We start from the raw sequence: 18,280 nt of genomic DNA, 5'->3' as shown, positions 1-18,280 counted from the left end.
GTAAAGAATGTTATTAATGTTAACATTAATTAATAATGTTAACATTATAATAATTTTATTAATAACATTATTATTAATTGTAATGTTAATAATGTTATTAATAATGGTTATTATAATTATTAATAACATTAATATTAATAATAATGATAATATTATAAGATTAATGTTATAATAGTGTTATTAATAGTATAATGTTATAATATTAACATTATAATAATATTTTATTAATGCTATTAATCGTCATTATAAAGTTATTATAATGTTAATTGTAACACTAATGTTAATTAATATTAACATTATTATTATTAACATTAAAATGTTATTAACATTATACATTATGACATTAATAATAATGTTAACATTATAACATTAATGTTACTAATAATATTAATATATTAATAATAATAATAATATTAATAATGTTTTTGACAATGACTATTGTAATTATTAATAAATATTAATAATATCACAATGTTAATAAAATTATTATAATGTTATAATGTTAACACTCTTAGTCAACTGTCAAATGGAGGTTCTCAACCGTCAAATTTTCAAATAACACCCTTAGTTAATCGTCAAATAGAGGTTCTCCTAGACTCCCGCGTATTATTCGCTTGAATAAATAGAGGTTCTCAACCGTCAAATTATCAAATTACTCCCTTAGTTATCGGATCCCCTCATTTGTTTTCGTTCCTTAGAACCGAAGGAAAAAACTGTTACTTTCGTCTCTATTACAGTCGCTGCAAGGCCTTGAGGCAACGTTTCTCTATTTGATTTTCTTCAATGACGGGGAGAGGTTCAGCGAGTACGAATGCTCCTATCACTATGATCGTCACGAATACACCATCCGCAGATCTAGCTCTCACCAATCTCGCTTATTGCTCAGCTTTGGATCTCAAAAACTTTGCAGTTCCTGGGTCTAATCTCTTCCTAGCATTAGTGGCCGATTCCTTCGTTCTGTCTCTCCGATATCCTTTCATTCCCGGTTTTCTTTGGAGCCAGTTGTTAATTCATATAGTTTGTGCTTGGTGCTTTCTATATGGACTGTTTTACATTTTTGTCCTGATTGGTAGACTGTTTTATATTTCTATTGGATGATAAATTGCTTACTTTTTTCCTATTGGTTTAAATCGAAGATCATTTAATTGAAGTGTTGGAAATGATGATTTGATTTTACTGAATAACTAGGACGAGCAATAACCAATGCAAGGGACATAACTTTTTCAACATTTACCTTCATTTCTAGCTTCAACTAGTAAATATTCTGTTATTATTTATTAGTAGTCAATAGAAATGAAATGAGTCCCATGAAATTGTCTTAGGAGGGGTGGGTGGGATGCTTTTGAATTTTGACTCAACCAGCCTCATTTTCTTCATCTTTATGGTCCTCTTGTTATTTAATTCTAGGTTTGCTTTTACTGCCTCTCGATCCATCCAATGTATTAGTAGAAGGTCTCCTTCACATGAAATATATATTTTTGTTCTACAATGGGCAATGCTCTGCATGTGAGTTTCTCCGTTAATTGGTGGAAATGATTTCTTTATACGTTACCTTCTTACAACATCATAAGTAGAGAATATTTCGATAAAATTGTCTTCTGGCTTAAGCATTTCATATTGTGCCTTTTTAGCAACTTTTAATTGGTTAGCCTATCTCATAAGGAATGAAAATCATACTCCTAGTTTTCTGATGATTTTGCTCCATAAATATTTGTTTCTGTATTACCTTGTAATAAAATGTGGATAAATTTCGAAAGAAAATTTTCATTCACTGTTTCAAATTCGAACTATTTTTTTTACTTATATATAAATTGAAAATTATAAGCACAATTTGTATTGTGTTTATGTGGACTTCTGTAGGGTGCTAACAAATTGAGTATTCCTTGGTGCCTAACATGTTTTTTATCCTTGTGTTTTGGTGGTGCTTGATGTCTCTTTTTGGAATTTTAAGTTTCTAATCAAGTCTATATCATTCTATTTATCAAGTATTTGTAAGGTTGTGGGGACTGGGAAGCATACACCTTATGGAAAGGTGCCATTGAAATGCATCTAGGTGCATTGCTTAATGCATAAAATGTTGGTGATATTCACCTCAAAGTGGTAACGTTACATTTATTATTGGGGTTTGCTTTTAAAAAGGTTTGTATAGCAATCAAGTAAACTGTTGTCAAATTGGAACAAACTAATATTTATATTTATTTAATATATTGTCATATCTAGTATAACTTATATACTTCTATTGTTTTCCTTTGTGGTTGGTAAAAAGCCACATGTATAGGCATGGTAGATATGAGTGTATTGAATATATCGAATATCTACTTAACATTCAAGGGAGATTTACTTCTCCTTCAAAGTTTTTAGCTTTAGAATTTTCATTGTATTTCACTAATTCACCTTCTATTTGACAGAATCAAAGTTTTTGAGTTGGAAATGTTTATTATCAAGATGCATCAAATGCATGAAATAGCTTTAAATAACTAATGCTGCTTTCTTTCATTTCTTTTTCTTTTCTTCACTTGGTCAACTTATATAAATACATCTTTATTTCTCAACCCACATCATATCGGATGAGATTAACAAAAAATGATATACCTCATAAATTGCTTTCCAAGGAGAGATCGAAGTTGCATTAGTAGCTACCATTGCACCCCATCTATTGTCCGATTGACCATTTATGTTTTCGATTACCTTGTGCCACAGCCTATCTCTTTCTAAAGGAAACCTCCACAACCACTTCTCTAAGAAGCTGAATTCTTTTGGACCATGTTTACAACCCCAAGCCCACATTTTTCTTTGGGTCTACTAACTTGTTCCCATTTTACCAAGTGGTCTTTCTTCCCATCCCTTGGTTCCCACAAAAATCCCTCATTAATTTTTCTAACTGCCTACCAATTTTAATAGAGATAAAGAAGGTAGAGAAGAAGTAGATAGGAAGGTTAGCTAATGTTGCTTTGATCAAAGAAATCCTTTTTTTTATTGGAAACAGTAGCTTCATGAATACAACTTAAGTATAACTTTCTAGAGTTAATTACAGCTGTCAACCCCTAAACAGGTGTTGAGCCCCCAGTAATCTTTCTTACAAAACTGCCTAGAACATTCTCTCCCTCACAGTCCCTTGTTTAGCCAACATGTCAGCTAAACCATTAGCTGATCTCCTTGTTCGTTTGAAGCACACACTGATCTCCCTTGTTGTGTTGAGGATTTCTCATATGGGCTGCTTATAAATCCAGGCTCCCAACTTACCAGATTGCATCCACTCAATCTACAATTTAGAGTCTCCCTCTATCAAAATTTGGTATCCTCCCACCCAAAGAAATGTAATTTCTTTTCCAAAGTTCCGGCTTTATTTGCAAATCTCTCCAACACAAGCTTCCAAAAGCTCTTAGATCTTGACTTTGTAGCCTAAGAAATCTGCTATTCTAATGACTTCCTCATCATGCAAATTCAGACCCACTAGACAGCCCTTCCCCAAGTTGATCCTTAAGTGAGATAACTTCTCAAAGGAACTGATAAGGGTCTTTAGGTTTCTAAGGGACTTATTGCTAATGTCATTACAAACAAAAACTCAATGCTAATGTCATTACAAGTAGAATTATGTCATCTGCAAATTGCAAATGTGTAACTACAACCTCGGTCCTTCCCACCCTTTAGCCTATGATTAGGTTATCCATGTCTATCTTTAAGATCGTTCTACTTAGGACCTCTGCAATCATAGTGAATAGGAAAGGGGACAAAGGGTCACTATTTCTCAAACCTCTTTTAGTTGGGAAGAAATCTCTAGTAGGCATATTGATCAGAATTGAATATTGCACTGAGCTCAGGCATCCTTTAATCCACAATCTCCACCTTTCCTCCCAACCCAAATCTCTCCATAATCTCAAGGAAGGACCAATCCACTAATTCATAAGCCTTTTCTAAGTCCAATTTACAAATAAACCCTTTCCCTCCTTTTTCTTCTTACCTACTACACATTCATTTTCCACTAGAATTTGGTCCACAAATTTTCTCCCTTCCACAAATGCACCTTCCACAAATGCACCTTGATTTTGTGAATTCACTATGGGAAAAACCTTCTTTAGTCTATCTAACAGAACCTTTTCTATTATTTTATATAGGTTGCCCACCAAGCTAATTGGCCTGAAGTCCCTTGGGGTTTTAGCTTCCTTTTTCTTGGGTGTTAGGGTAATGAAGGTTGAGTTTGTTCCCGGGGAGATCTCCCCTTTCTGGTGAAACTTATCAAATACCTCTTTCAAATCATTTTCCATTAAGAAAATCCCAACAATCTTGGAAAAAAGACATAGTAAATCCATCTGGCCATGGTACTTTTAATCTTTCCATGGAGAAGACAACCTTTTTAATTTCCTCAATGCTAAAATCACTCTCCAAAGAACTTTGTTGACTGCTTATCATCCTATCTCATTCCAGATTATGGAGTTCTTGTCTGTTCCCCCCTAGTTTGGAAAAAAAATGCTTCTGAAGTGGCCCAAAAAAACCTTAACAATCTCCTCTTCTCTTCTTACATCAATTCCATCCACTTCCACACTAGTTATGAAAATTTTCCTTCCCCTCCCATTTTCTAAAGAATGGAAAAATCTCGTATTTCAGTCCCCTCCTAAATCAATTTACATCTTGACTTTTGTCTCCTAGAAAATTCTTACTTTTCTTAAAAGATCTTCCAACTCCACCTTCAACTTCTAACGCTCTATTCTTTCTTCCTCACTAAATTCTCTCAAATGTTTCTTTTTGTTCAACTCTATCCTAGAAGTGATTCTCTCTTGAGCTTCTTCAATTCTTCCAAAATGATTCTTATTCCAATCTTTTAAATTCTCTTTTGAGGCTTTCAACTTCCTCATAAAATCAACAACCTATTTAGTTTGGACTTTGGAGTAGATTGGATTGGTTTGAAAGTTTGATGAAGTGAACTCAACTTGGAATAGAGGGGGTTCCTTTAGCTCAAAGGATTCATTTAGATTTTTAAACTTCCTCATGATGATAGTAATACCTTGGTTTGGGTTGTTTGTTTCCCTTGAAGACCTTAAAGATTGAAGTCTCCCCTAGACACCAAGGCCCCTCTCACTCTCATTATTACACTTTCATTGTTAATGCAACAATTATTGATAAAATTAATGTGAGTGTTTTGCTTTCCTCTTTCACATTTTTATAATTTACTAGCAAATATGTATGTGCTTTGCACGTGGCAAGTTTGGATGATGATAATGATAATAGTAGTAATAATATGTCTCCAAAATTTTCTACAATTTTTTTATATTTCTATGTGTAAAAACCTGTGTTTAGAAAACCAGACTGAACTGACCGATCGAACCGGTTGAACCATGACCCATGGCACTAACCGGTTCGGTTACACCCCAATAATCGGAATTGCTCAAACCAGTTGAAAATCGGCTGACTGGCCTGTTTAACCAGAAAATTGGTGAACCAGTCTTGGTTTCATGAAACTACCTAGGTCTATACATAAGTGAAATTTTAAAATGTTGTTAACAAGATTGGAACCCAAGACCTCTTATTTTCACAGATTACTTAATTACTACTAATCCACCTCTTTACTTAATGCTAATTAATGACTCTTTTTTGTTCATATTACATTATTATGCACGTATTTTAAAGTAAATGTAGATTAAAAGGTTTGAACCGTAGTCATTTGTTTTAAAAATTAAGAAACTCACCTTCCATCCACCATATTTATGTATATTAAAAGTTGTAAAATATATTATATATAGTATTTATATGACTCATAATATATATATGTATATGTCACATCATCACGGTTCGACCTTCGATTTGGCCCCGATCGAACCTCTGATCCTTGAACCTCTCCTTTCTCCGGTTCTATGCCCGGTCTAGTTCTCTCAACATTGATAAAAAAATTCTTATTTATCACACTTATTTGTTTTTTACAAAATTTCTAGATTTTTTCTTTATTTTTCTATATTATTTTTTTTATTATTTAATTATGACATCAAGGGTTGACACATTTGGCTTGAAAAGGAGAACTATTGACTTGTCACCAAACAGAAAAACAATTTTTTAATCAATAACAAAACCAATTTCATTAAGAAGGGGAATTTTAAATTTTGCATCAATTTTAAATTTTGTATTTATCACATTTATTTTTCTTTGATATGATTAATGAAAAATATTATAGATGTGCCCATTTTATTTGCTTTTTTTTTTAATTTTTGTATTTATCTCTATTTTTAAAAAAATCATTATTTAGCTATTGTATCATGGGTTGGCCAATTTCACCCGAATGGTTGAATTGTTTCCTTGCCACATGGAGGAAATAATGGTTTAGTTTTGGGTCAGTTCTTAAAAACATGGGTTTTAAATTGTTAAAAGTATTAGATATAGATCTAATTGGTAGAATCTATTGGTAAAAAACACCTTAAGTATAGGATTTTAATGAGAAAGAATTGGAGTTAATACCTCCAATATAAGACTTAATGAAAGGGAATTGAATGAAGGGAAAAGTAGTAGTTCAAACTAATTACCTTTTTCTGCCCTCACAATCAAAGAGAACCAAATTAAAAAATAGCGGCATTTTTGTCAATAAGAAAAGTTCCACATGCTCATTGGTACTTTAGTTATAGGCCTCATGTCCCGGGGGATCCATGAGGCACTGTTGCACTTGCTTTTCAAGGTGTTGGTTCATTTGTATATATTTTTTTGAAGTTGAAATTATAATTCACTTATAATATTCTTTGGTTATTATTATTTTGCATGCTATTTACTTTTTTAGGCCATAACATGGATTTGCTTGCAAGTGTATTCCTCTTTTGATATTGAGTGGAAAAAATTGCCCCTCTTGCCCCTCTGATGTGGTGGTAATTATTTTTTTGATCAATAACTACAAATTTCGTGGTAGGAATTTTTATACAACACCAAAATTTTTAAACAATTTAAGAATGGTTGGCTGGTGTCTGTTTTTGAAGGAGTTCACATTTTTTGGACCCTTAACTAATACATACTGCACATGAAAGTATACATGATGGTAATATTGCATTAAATGCCATCCAACGAAGGTATGCAAGAGTTTCTACTGGGGATACAGTATCTGCTAGCAGGTTAGATGATTGGGCCTTGGATTTTTTCTTCTAGATGTATTTTATGTGTTCTTCATGCTTTTTTTGTAATTTTCCAATGGTACCATATTACCTAGATTTATTCCACCTGACGGTTTCAACCTAGCACTGCTTACATTGGAGTTGGAGTTTGTGAAGAAAGGGACTAAAAGTGAACAGGTAAGCCTTTTCATTGGATAGGTTGTACCTTAAGTTTGTTTGAAGCAATGTGATATTTATGATACTTGAGCCTAAATGAGTTATATACTTGGTTTTTTGTGGAGAGTGATTCCTTGGGGTGGACACAAATCGAGCTTTGCACAAGCTTTTGGCTTAGTCTAAACTGAGCTTTGTGGTGAGCTCTAGCCTAATAAAGCTCAGATCGTAAGGCTTGTGAATATATACATACATATATATATGCATTACATGTGGCAATTTCAGATAACATTAATAATTTTAATATCCTTATTAGAACCATTTAAAAAGGATAAATAATCAAAGCATGGTGTGCTGGTGGATTTAAATTTTATATTTCATTTCCATTGTTAATAAAAATACTTCTAATTTATCATATTTATTTTTTTATTATGATAAATATAGAATATTAGAGATGTACAAAAACTTTTGTTGACAGTTTTTTGTGTTTTTTATATTTTTTATTTCTCTTTTTTTTATTTTTTATTATATAATTATGACATCATGTGATGGCCTATTTGACTTGAAAGAAATCAATCTCATTTTTGGGTAACTTTAAGTTCTTTGTTCCATTTACATAATTAATTCTGAAAATAGTTTTTGTTTATCACACTTATTTTTATTTGAAATGATAAGTTTATAATATCTTAGATATGTCAAAAATTTCTATTAATTTTATGTTTTTATCTATTTTTAAAATTTTATTATTTAATTATGACATCATTGGTTAACCCATTTACCCAAACAATTGGACCATTATGGTGCAAGCCAAGTAGGTTGGGCTGAATTTAAGCTTAACCTAGGCCCAACCCTATGCATTGAACCTAAGGCTTCAAGACCAAAGTCAAGCCCAATTTATCCAACATGGGCCTAACTTGCATTGAAATTTGATGCACTTGGGTCTATCAATTAGCCTCATGATAAAATTTGATATAAAATGTATGTGTATAATTGCATATACATGCATGTATGCAAATATTTGCTATATATGTATTTATGATTGTATGTGTATAATCAAGCTTGGCTTTAGCTACCGAAGGGATAGGCTTAGCTCAACCCAAAAAATAAAACGCCCAAACCTTTTAAGCCTAGGCCTAGGTGAAGGGATGAGAGATCCATCATATGGATGGCCGAACCCTGCAGGAAGGTTGGGTGAAATTTCCAAAATTTCTCTCTCTCCCATGTGGGAATCACATTCCCTATTTTAGAAAACTGCATTTTCAATGATCAATCTTGAAACCAAACCGGACCAGATCTGAAATCAAAAGGGAGTAGAGGGATATACCTGATACGGAGTAATAATAAACCCCCAATGAAAGTGTTCATGCCCAAGGAGAAGACCAAAGACTATTTGGTCTTAATGGGCTCTTAATAAACCCCTAGTGAACCCCCAGTAAACCCCTAATAAACCCCCAGTGAACCCCCAGTGAACCCCTAAGTCCATCACCATGGGCTCTTAATGGGCCCAACATTTACACTAAATGGTCATTGGGTCAAGCCACCTTATAAAAAACCCATGGACTGTGGGAAGATGCAAGATTAGCCCATCAGGTATTACCCTCAATGGTTTTACACTTAACCTCATAGCCCATAATGATCAAACACTGCCCGACAAGAAAGGACCTCTCCCTCGGCTACAAAGTACAGTGTTGCACTCTCTACTCACATGAATCCCAGGAATTAAAACCTTTTGCAAACATTTTGAAACCATAATATATATATATATATCTCTATATAAATATATTTTGCAAAACAAATTTCAACGGTTGAAATTGACTGTCGGCAGTTTTGGTTTCCATCAGAGAGAGTGCATCCCCGATCATTCACTTTGTCCAACAAAGGGGCTGATCCTGTCACTATGATCACCCACTCAGATGAATTCTCGGACTGTCCCAACATACCCAGGTTTTGACCCCCACTAAGGATCTCACTGATTGGCATATCAAAGACAGCTCAATCCGACACCTAGTGTAGTATCATAATCGAGTCTAGGGGTCAGGTGTAACATTCTAGTTTTGCCCATCTATCTCCAAGGTCCAGGGCAATATTGGAATTTTGGTCCAGTTCAGGGTTTCAAGAAAACCCACATTGCATATACCTCAGGTCTCACCCTGGCAGATGAGACAAGCTACCCCAACCAACTTGGCGGCACATCAATGTCAGCCTTGGCAGGATAAATCTCCCCAGATCTATCCAATGGCTGTGAAGATTCTAAACTAACACAAGTCTCATATGTGTCTAGTTTAAGGGTATTACACAAAAACACACCATAATAACATGAATCAAATATGTACTTTATTCATTTACAATAAATGTCATAATGTACATCATTCTGATTGGACCTAAGGGCATACACTGTCTAACACTATGCCTAAATCAAGGATTGAAAATCGAAGTTAGCTTGTCTAAAATTAGGATCAATTTGAGTTCTAGTTAATCCTACTTAATTTGCCTCCCTATGGACCATTGATTGTCAATTAGATGCAAAAACAATTTTCATTTTATGTTAGTTTATTTTTTAATTCTATTTCTATCATTAATAAAAATAAATCTTATCTATCATACTTGTTGTTTATTATGATGAATACATAATATTAGAGATGCACCCAAATGTTGTTTTACAAAATTTCTATGTTTTTAACAATTTTTGTGTCTCTATCTTTTTTGAAGTTTTTATTATTTATTTATGATATCATAGGTTGATCCATTTGACCTAAAAGGTTGAACCATTGACTACTACCACTTGAATAGGAAAATGGTTTTGTTTTTGGGTCAATTTTAAATCTTGTATTTCATTAATTCATTTTCATTGAATAAAAATACTTTTATTTAGCATACTTGTTGTTATTTGATATGATAAATAGATAATATTAGAGATGTGCCTAATTTTTTCACAATTTTTTATAATATTTGTAATATTTATATTTATTTTTAATTTTTTATTATTTAACAATGAGAACATTGGTTAAAAATATTGGATATAGATTTTATTTGTAGAATTTACTGGTGAGAAATAAAAGTACTTATAATTAAGTATGTAAGGAGAGAATGAGAATTAATACCGTAATGAAAGGGAATTTAATGAAGTGGAATTTAATAGTACTTTAAAGTACATATTTTGTCCACACAATTAAAGAGGGACCTCAATTTCATAAATAGAGGTGTTTTTAGTCAAGAAAAATCCACAAATCTCATTTATTTAATGTGCTTTAAATATAAGATTTAATGAAAATAAGTAGGAGTTAATACCTTAAATATAAGTGTTAATGATGAGGAATATATTGAATTTAGTAAAAGTAGTAATTCTTATTATGTTTTTTTCCCTCATAATATAGGGAAACCAAGTTCAAAAAATAAGGGTATTTTTAGTTAAAAAAAATCTAGAATCTAGACCTCATTCACACTTTTAATAGTCGTATATATATGTGTATAATAATATCTAGTTTTTTAATAGTATGTATAGTTTTTTATATGTATAATAATATCTAGTTTTTATAATTGCTATTTTTTTATATATAAAGTAAAAAAGATATTTTTTATATGTATAGTTTTTTGTTTTTATAGGAAGTTTGGCTTACAGTCAAGCTTGAGCCGAGCCAAGCTTGAACTTATGAGCTTTTAAGTCAAGCTGAATTCGTGCTCAAATCTCTAGCTTGAATCAAGCTCGAGCTCGAGCTTCATAGTGTTTTGGCGAACCGAGCTTGAATAGCTAGATATTCAGCTTGGTTTGGCTTGAATTCACCCCTAGTGATGCCCATTTGCCTACAACTATTTTTATCTATTACCCACTTGGCATGTTTTATGGAAGTTAATATCACTTGTATATACTCCATTGCAGATTGATGCCAATCTTCTGTCACAACAATTTCACAAGAGATTTATTAACCAGGTATGAGTTATTTATGGCTTGCATATTTATTTTCTAATTTCAGTTATATGTATTTTTTTGTCAATTATTTGATCTTCTGTTTCTAACCAATGTTTGTTTGAATCTTAGAGTGTCTTCCAAAATTTGGGTGGGTTGTTTGTGAAGCTGTGGGGTTTTTGGGGGATTAGTGGTGATTTGGGATTCTGAAGTGTGGGCTAAGGTGTTTTTTTTTTTTTTTTTTTTTCAGGAGTCGCATTCTGTTTTGTGGTGCTGGATAACTTGGGAGTGAATTGTAGGGTGCTGGTTTAAATGTTTATGGACCTACAAGGGAGGGGGTAAAGAAGAGCTATGGGAGGAATTGGAGGGATTTGATTGTGTGTGTGTGTGTGTGGGGGGGGGGGGGGTTGTTAATGTCTGTCACTGAGTGAGAGGAAAGGGGGAAGGGACAATAGGGTTTCCAGGGCTATGAGGAGTTTCAGGGAGTTTATAAGAAGGAATGGGCTGATTGATTGTAGTAGATTGGCATCTGGTTTTACTTGGTTGAATGGTCAAGACCCACCTATTTTAAGGAGACTAGATAGATTCCTTTGTAATGGAGAATGGGAGGAAAATTTTTCTGACTTGGTTCAGGAAACCCTTACTTTGGCTTTGTTGGATCATAAACCTATCCTCTTGAGAAAATTCCACAAACTTGATGAGCCAAAACCTTTTAGATTTGAAAACATGTGGCTTAAACATCCTCCTTATGTTGCCTTTGTGGAGAAGTTATCATTTTAAAGGAAGGGCTGGTTACATTCTGATGAGAAAGCCTATTATGGCTCTAAAGGAAGATTTGGGAGTTTGGAATAGGGAGGTTTTGGGAACATCTCAAATAAAAAGCTGAGATTCTTAGAAAAATGGCAGAATTGGAGAGATTAGAGGAAAGTGATGTGCTCTCTAGGGAAGGCAAAAGGGAGAAAGAAAGTGTGAGAGAGGAAATTTTGGATGTGATTCACAGGAAGTCATGTGGAGAAGAAATCAAGAGCAATTTGGCTAAAGGAGGGAGATAAAAATACAACATTCTTCCATGCACTAACAAGAGGTAGGAGGAGAAGAAACTTCATCTCTAGATTGAAGGGGGGGAAACAGAGTCATTGATGACCCAAAAGAAGTGATGGAGGAAATTAGGAACTTCTACATCAATTTGTACAAGGCAGCCCCAAATAGAAAGGTATTCTTGGGAGATTTACAGCTTAGAATGATTAGGGAGGGATTGAGAGATTGGTTGGAAAAAGAATTTGATGAGAAGGAAGTTTGGGAAGCAATAAGTATCATGAAGGGTGACAAGGCTCCAGGTCCTGATGGTTTCAATCTTTGTTTCTTCAAGAACTTCTGGCATGTGAGAAAATGTAATGGGAATGATGTATGAATTTTGGTTGGAAAAGTTGGTGCAGAGGAGTGCAAATGGAGCTTTCAAATCTCTAATCCTGAAAGTGGAAGGGGCATCTAGAGTCAAGGAATTTAAACCAATCAGCTTGACCTCATTCCATATAAAATCATTGCTAAGGTGCTTTCTAGAAGTCTAAGATCAGTTCTTCATGAAGTTGTGGGTCCAACCCAAATGGCTTTTGTGGAAGGTAGGCCTATTCTTAATGGAGTGATGATTGCAAGTGAATGTGTTGATTCAAGACTAAATAGTGGACAACAAGGTTTAGTTTGCAAGATTGATATTGAAAAGGCGTATGACCATGCAGAGTGGGGTTTTCAGAAGATGTTTTGTCTAGGATGGGCTTTGGAGGAAGATGGAGAAGCGGGATGTTTGCGTGCATTTACTCAGTCTCTTTTTCAGTCGTTGTTAATGGTTCACCCATACCTCTTTTTCAAGCCCAAAGGAGCATAATACAAGGAGATCCTTTATCCCCCTTGTTATTTGTTCTGGTGGCAGAAGTTTTAAGTTTGTTTGTTGTGCAAAGGAGCAGAAATTGGGAGGTTCGAAGGATTTAAAGAAGGTAGAAATGGAGTCTCCATTGTTCATCTTCAATTTGCTGATGACACTCAGATATTTTTGGATGCCTCGTCTGTGCAAGTGCTGAATCTAAGATAATCCTCAATTTCTATTAAATGCTAGTAGGACAAAAAATCAACTTGAAAAAGAGTGTGATGATTGGGGTGGGTGATATTTCTAAGTCTCTCTTGGAAGACTATGCAACTACCTTAGAGTGCTTGGTGGGGGAGTTCCCTTATACTTATTTGGGTCTCCCTATTGGTGCAAAATATTAGATTTCTTCAACATGGAAGCTGGTTCTTGATAGAATAGATCAAAGACTAGAATTTTGGAAGGGGAAGTGTCTTTCTGTTGGTGGTAGGATAACTCTTATTAAGTGGGTGTTGTCTAATCTCCTAGTATCTTACCTTTCACTGTTAAAAGCCCTAACTTCCCTGATAATTGAAAAAAAATGCAAAAGGAGTTCTTATGGGAGTTAAAGGGATCAGAAAGAAATTCCACTTAGTTAAGTGGGATGAGGTTTGCAAGGATAAGAAAGACAAAGGCCTAGGAATAAGAAGATTGAAGAAGTTCAATAAAGCTCTTTCGGGGAAATGGTTGTGGAGATTTGGTTTGGAGAGGGAGGCTCTTTGGAGGAGGGTGGTGGTTTGTAAATATGGGGTGATTGGATTTGGGTGGGATGCTAGAGAGGTGAATTGGAAAGCAATTATGTACTTCCAATCAGCTTTTCTCAACCTTGTATCCTTCAAGGTTGGTGATGGATCAACAATCAAATTCTGGGAAGATGATTGGCTGGGTATTGGAAAGTTTTGTGATCTTTGTCCTCGGGTGTATAGGTTGGAGATGAAAAATAGCTCTGTTGTGGAGAATTTTGAGATTATTCAAGGTAGAGCTCTGTGGTGCCCAAAGTTCAGGAGATCTGTCTTTGATTGGGAAATTCAAGAGTGTGTGGGTCTACTTGCAAGACTTCAATCAACTGAAAAAAAGGTGGAAAGGAAAGATTCAAGACGGTGGAAAGAGTCTTGAAATGGTTTGTTCTCAGTAAAATCTTTTTACAAGGCTTTTCCAAGGTTATGGAGGTATCCCAGACCTAAGAGGAATTTGGGGAAACCCTGTCCCTCCAAGGGTGGAAGCTTTCTCATGGTTAGTTGCATTAGGCAACATTTTGACATTAAATCATGTTCAAAACTGAGGTTTTCACTTAGCTAGCAGATACTATCTTCGTGAGAATTCTGAGGAGAATGTCTATCATTTGTTTGTTGAGTGCCCCTACTCAAAGTTCTTATGTGGTTTCTTCTTTGGTCTATTCAAGACTAATTGGAGGTGCGTTCCTTTTCTCCAATTGGCCAAGTGTTAGTGGAAATGTCAAGGCAAAGATTATTTGGAGCTGCGTTCCTTTTGCTGTCTGTTGGGAACTATGGAAAGAAAGACGGGGGAATTTTTGAAGAGAAGGCTTGAGCAAGGGACCTTATCACCTTATTATGCAGTAAAAGGATAATGCACTGGGTGCTCATTCTCCCAGAGTTTGAAGGAATCACAAAAAAAGACCTTGGTTTTGGATTTTGGAAAATTTTGGAATTGGCTTAAAGTTTCTCATGTTTTTGGCTTTTGTACTTCTTTTCTTTTTCCATTGAGTGTTCTCTTTTGTGGCTTTGTATCTGTAGTGATACCTCATTACTGTTTGATGTACTCTTTTTTTTTCTATTAATAAATTTTGTTTTTATTTATTACCAAAAAAAGTTTAAGATATCTGCAACTGTACTCTCATTATTTGTATGAGATCTTGGATCAATACACAACATAGTAGATATCTGTGTTACAACCCATATTGTTCTACTTGATTGCAGTGATATGGTGTGATTAATACCTTCTGAAAGGATTGCAACAGTCCAGATGCTTCTTTCGTTTAAATGAATATCTTCTTTTTTCTTAGATGGAGCATTTTAGCATTGTATCCTTGCCAAGGTTCAACTAAAGCTGCACACTTGTATTGAAAAATGATTGTGTATACCAGCATGCAATGGCCTTTTATCCTCCTCCAAGCTCTGGCTCAAAAGCTTTCACACTAGCTCATGCTTCCATTTTCTCTCTTGCTGTCTCTCAAGTTGGGGATGTGATTGCTATCATTCAGTTCTGTTGGATGTGCAAAAGAAAATGAGAAATAATTCATTATCAAAAGAGGCCAGGCTTTGCAGAGCAGACTTTGAACTACATCTCCCAATCAAAACTGCTGACCTGACCTTGTTTGCAAGGTTCTCTTGAAATATGGTAGAATGTGGAGTTTAAGATTCTCTTAGAACAAGAGAGATCATGTAAACATGGGCATAATGGCCTGCTTTGACTTGGGTAGTTAGCCTAACTAATCTTGAGATCACTTTTTCTCCTTGGTCTTGACAATTTTGTGGTGTTTTTTTTTTCTTTACCGGGGGAGGGGGGGGGGGTTTGAAACAATGCTAGTGCTTTGATTTTAGGGTTTTGTTGATGAGTCTATGTGTCCTTTCCTTCTCCTTGGAGAGACATAAACTTTTGTATCCAAATTGAATAATTTGTTCTTATGAGTTCCAAGTTCTATTGCTGCTTTGGTGGAATTGTTGGAATAGGGATACTTTGCAGTTATTGTTTGGTTTTTGTTTCCTTCACTTAATTTGGGCTTTTGATTTCTCATGGTATCTTCCTTCACCTGTTAATTGCCAATTAAAATTTTCCCTTGGTTGAAATTCCAAAGGAAAAATAAGAAAAGTTAATGAGCTTTTAAAGGCAAGGAGTCATCTTTGGAAGCTTTGCATGAAAGAGTAGCTTTTCTTTTAAATTCTTGGTCCCTTTCTGCAAAGGAATTCAAAGACAAGATCCACACCATTGATAAGGGATACCTCTGGAATCCTCTCCCTCTTTTGATTGCTCTGCATAAGCTTTGAGGAATCCTCTCCCTCTTTTGATATTAACACAATACCTTTACTTTCAAAAAAAAAAAAAAAACAGGTTACATGCATAAAAATATGGTGGATATTCTCAGATCTTTCCCTAATCCTCATCTCTCTAGGGGGGATCCTCTTCCCATAACAGAGAAGGCAGAAACAAGAAACAAGAAGGACCTTACAAATTATAGCCTGGCCCTAGGCACCCCGTCTAAATATCTCTTCCTAACCCCATTTCTTGCCAACTCATCAGCTAGCATATTTGCACTCCTAGATACCCACCCTTGTCTTGTATTTCTTATTTTATTCCCTCTTTAATGAAAGTTTCTGTTATTGTTGATTATCAAAAATATAAAAAATATCCTCTTACAGAGTGTGATTGGAAATGCTACTGAAGGGATGAGAGATCCATCGAATGGACGCCCAAAGATTGCGGAATAAGGGGGCGAATTTCAAAAATTTTTCTCTCCCTTCAACTGGGAATCGCATTTCCTATTTAGAAAATCATATTTTCAAGGATCATTCTTGAAACATAAACTGAACCAGATCTGAACCAAAAGGAGTAGGAGAAGATTATACCTGATACAGAGAAGCAGTATCACCCAACGAAGGTGTTCATGCCCAAGGAAGGATCCAAAGACTGCTCCCACTGAAGATGGCGTAGTGCAGGATGGAGCAAAATCAGCAGTGTTCTTCTCCAAGAACTCTGTCCTTCACAAGAAACAACAGAATGGCATGTGAGCACAGCTTCCTTTCATTTCTTCTTCCAAGAACTGATGTCAAGATCGAATCTTGACTTCTCCCACAACTTGAGATCGAACTGGCAAACAGGGCGGCAAGAACAGGGAGGCGGCAAGAAAGAATTCTGCAGGGTTGCTTAATTCTTTCTTCTGTGTTTCTCAGCACTAAAGAGGATGTGAATCTGTGTCTAAGGCTGCCGCCCCCTCCTTCTTTTGTTAACCCAAAAGATCAGCCCCTAATCCAATTAGGAGCTGCTTATCTAAATCATATTTTGATCAGCCATCTCTTTAGGTGATAAGGATAAACCCTTATCTTATCTGCAGATTAGATTAGCTTTCTCCTAATCCCATGAGGAGGTTTCTAGATCTGAATCACATTCAGATCAGGACTCTCTGAGTGGATAGGATCAAGACTCTATCCTATCTGCTAACATCTCAGAATTCGCCCCATAATTAACTAATTAAATAGCCCAGTTCGAAATGGGCTTTAGGCCCATTAAGCTTATGTGCTCACTTAACCTTCCTAACTACTACCCAGTTGGGCTTCCTTGTATGGCGTGGGACCCAAGCATTGATCTACACATCAGCCACATGGGTTCAGCCCAGCCTTTGTTACAAGGCCTGGTCAAATACACTGTTATGGACAGTGCACCCCCTGAAACCCATCAAATGGGCTCTATGGGCCCAACACTTACCCTAAGTGGTCCCTGGGCCAAACCACCTTGTAACACCCAGGGACTGTGGACAGATGCAAGATTAACCCATCAGGTATTATCCTCAATGGTCTTACAGTTAACCTCTTAGCCCATAATGATCATACACTGCTCAACAAGAGAAGACCTCTCCCTCGGCTGCAAGGAACAATGTTGCACTCTCTACTTATATGAATCCTGGGAATTAAAACATTCTTGCAAACATTTTAGAAACCATAATATATATACTTTTATATCTCATATAAAATATACTTTGCAAAACAAATCTCAACGATTGAAATCGGCTGCCGGCAGTCTTGGTTTCCATCAGTGAGAGTGCATCCCCGATCATTACCTTTGTCCGACAAAGGGGTTGATCTTGTCACTATGATCACCCACTCAGATGAGTTCTCAGATTGTCCCAACATACCCAGGTTTTGACCCCCGCTAAGGATCTCACTGATTGGTACATCAAAGACAGCCCAATCTGACACCTAGTGCAGTATCATAATCGAGTTTAGGGGTCGGGTGTAACTTTCCAGTTTTGCCCATCAATCTCCAAGGTCCAGGGCAATACTGGAAATCTGGTCCAGTTCAAAGATTCAATTAATCCTACACTGTATGTGCCTAGGGTCTCACCCTGGCAGCTGAGACAGGCCACCCCAACCGACTTGGTGGCACCATAGTGTCAACCTTATCAGGATAGGTCTCCCCAGACCGACCCATTGGTTGTGAACATTCTAAACTAACACGAGTCTCATTAAGTGTCCAGTTTAAGGGTATTACACAGAAACATACCAAGGGAAC

General features: G+C 35.4%; 1 protein-coding gene across 1 annotated transcript in view; it reads left to right on the top strand.

The window, feature by feature from the left end:
* Window positions 1-660: 660 nt before the first annotated feature.
* The window catches only part of LOC104599597 (vesicle-fusing ATPase-like), a 133,869-nt gene continuing 116,249 nt past the window's right edge, over window positions 661-18,280 (top strand). The window contains exons 1-4 of the mRNA XM_010262210.2: window positions 661-968; window positions 6,987-7,082; window positions 7,178-7,259; window positions 11,113-11,163. Of these exons, the coding sequence (XP_010260512.1) occupies window positions 784-968; window positions 6,987-7,082; window positions 7,178-7,259; window positions 11,113-11,163 (414 nt within the window). The 5' untranslated portion in view covers window positions 661-783. The remainder of the gene's footprint in view (window positions 969-6,986; window positions 7,083-7,177; window positions 7,260-11,112; window positions 11,164-18,280) is intronic.

This window comes from Nelumbo nucifera, chromosome 1, assembly GCF_055504915.1.
Source record: "Nelumbo nucifera cultivar China Antique chromosome 1, China Antique-T2T, whole genome shotgun sequence".
Lineage (NCBI taxonomy): Eukaryota > Viridiplantae > Streptophyta > Magnoliopsida > Proteales > Nelumbonaceae > Nelumbo > Nelumbo nucifera.
Note: the sequence above shows the minus strand (reverse complement) of the source record. Positions and strands in the feature narration are given on the sequence as shown.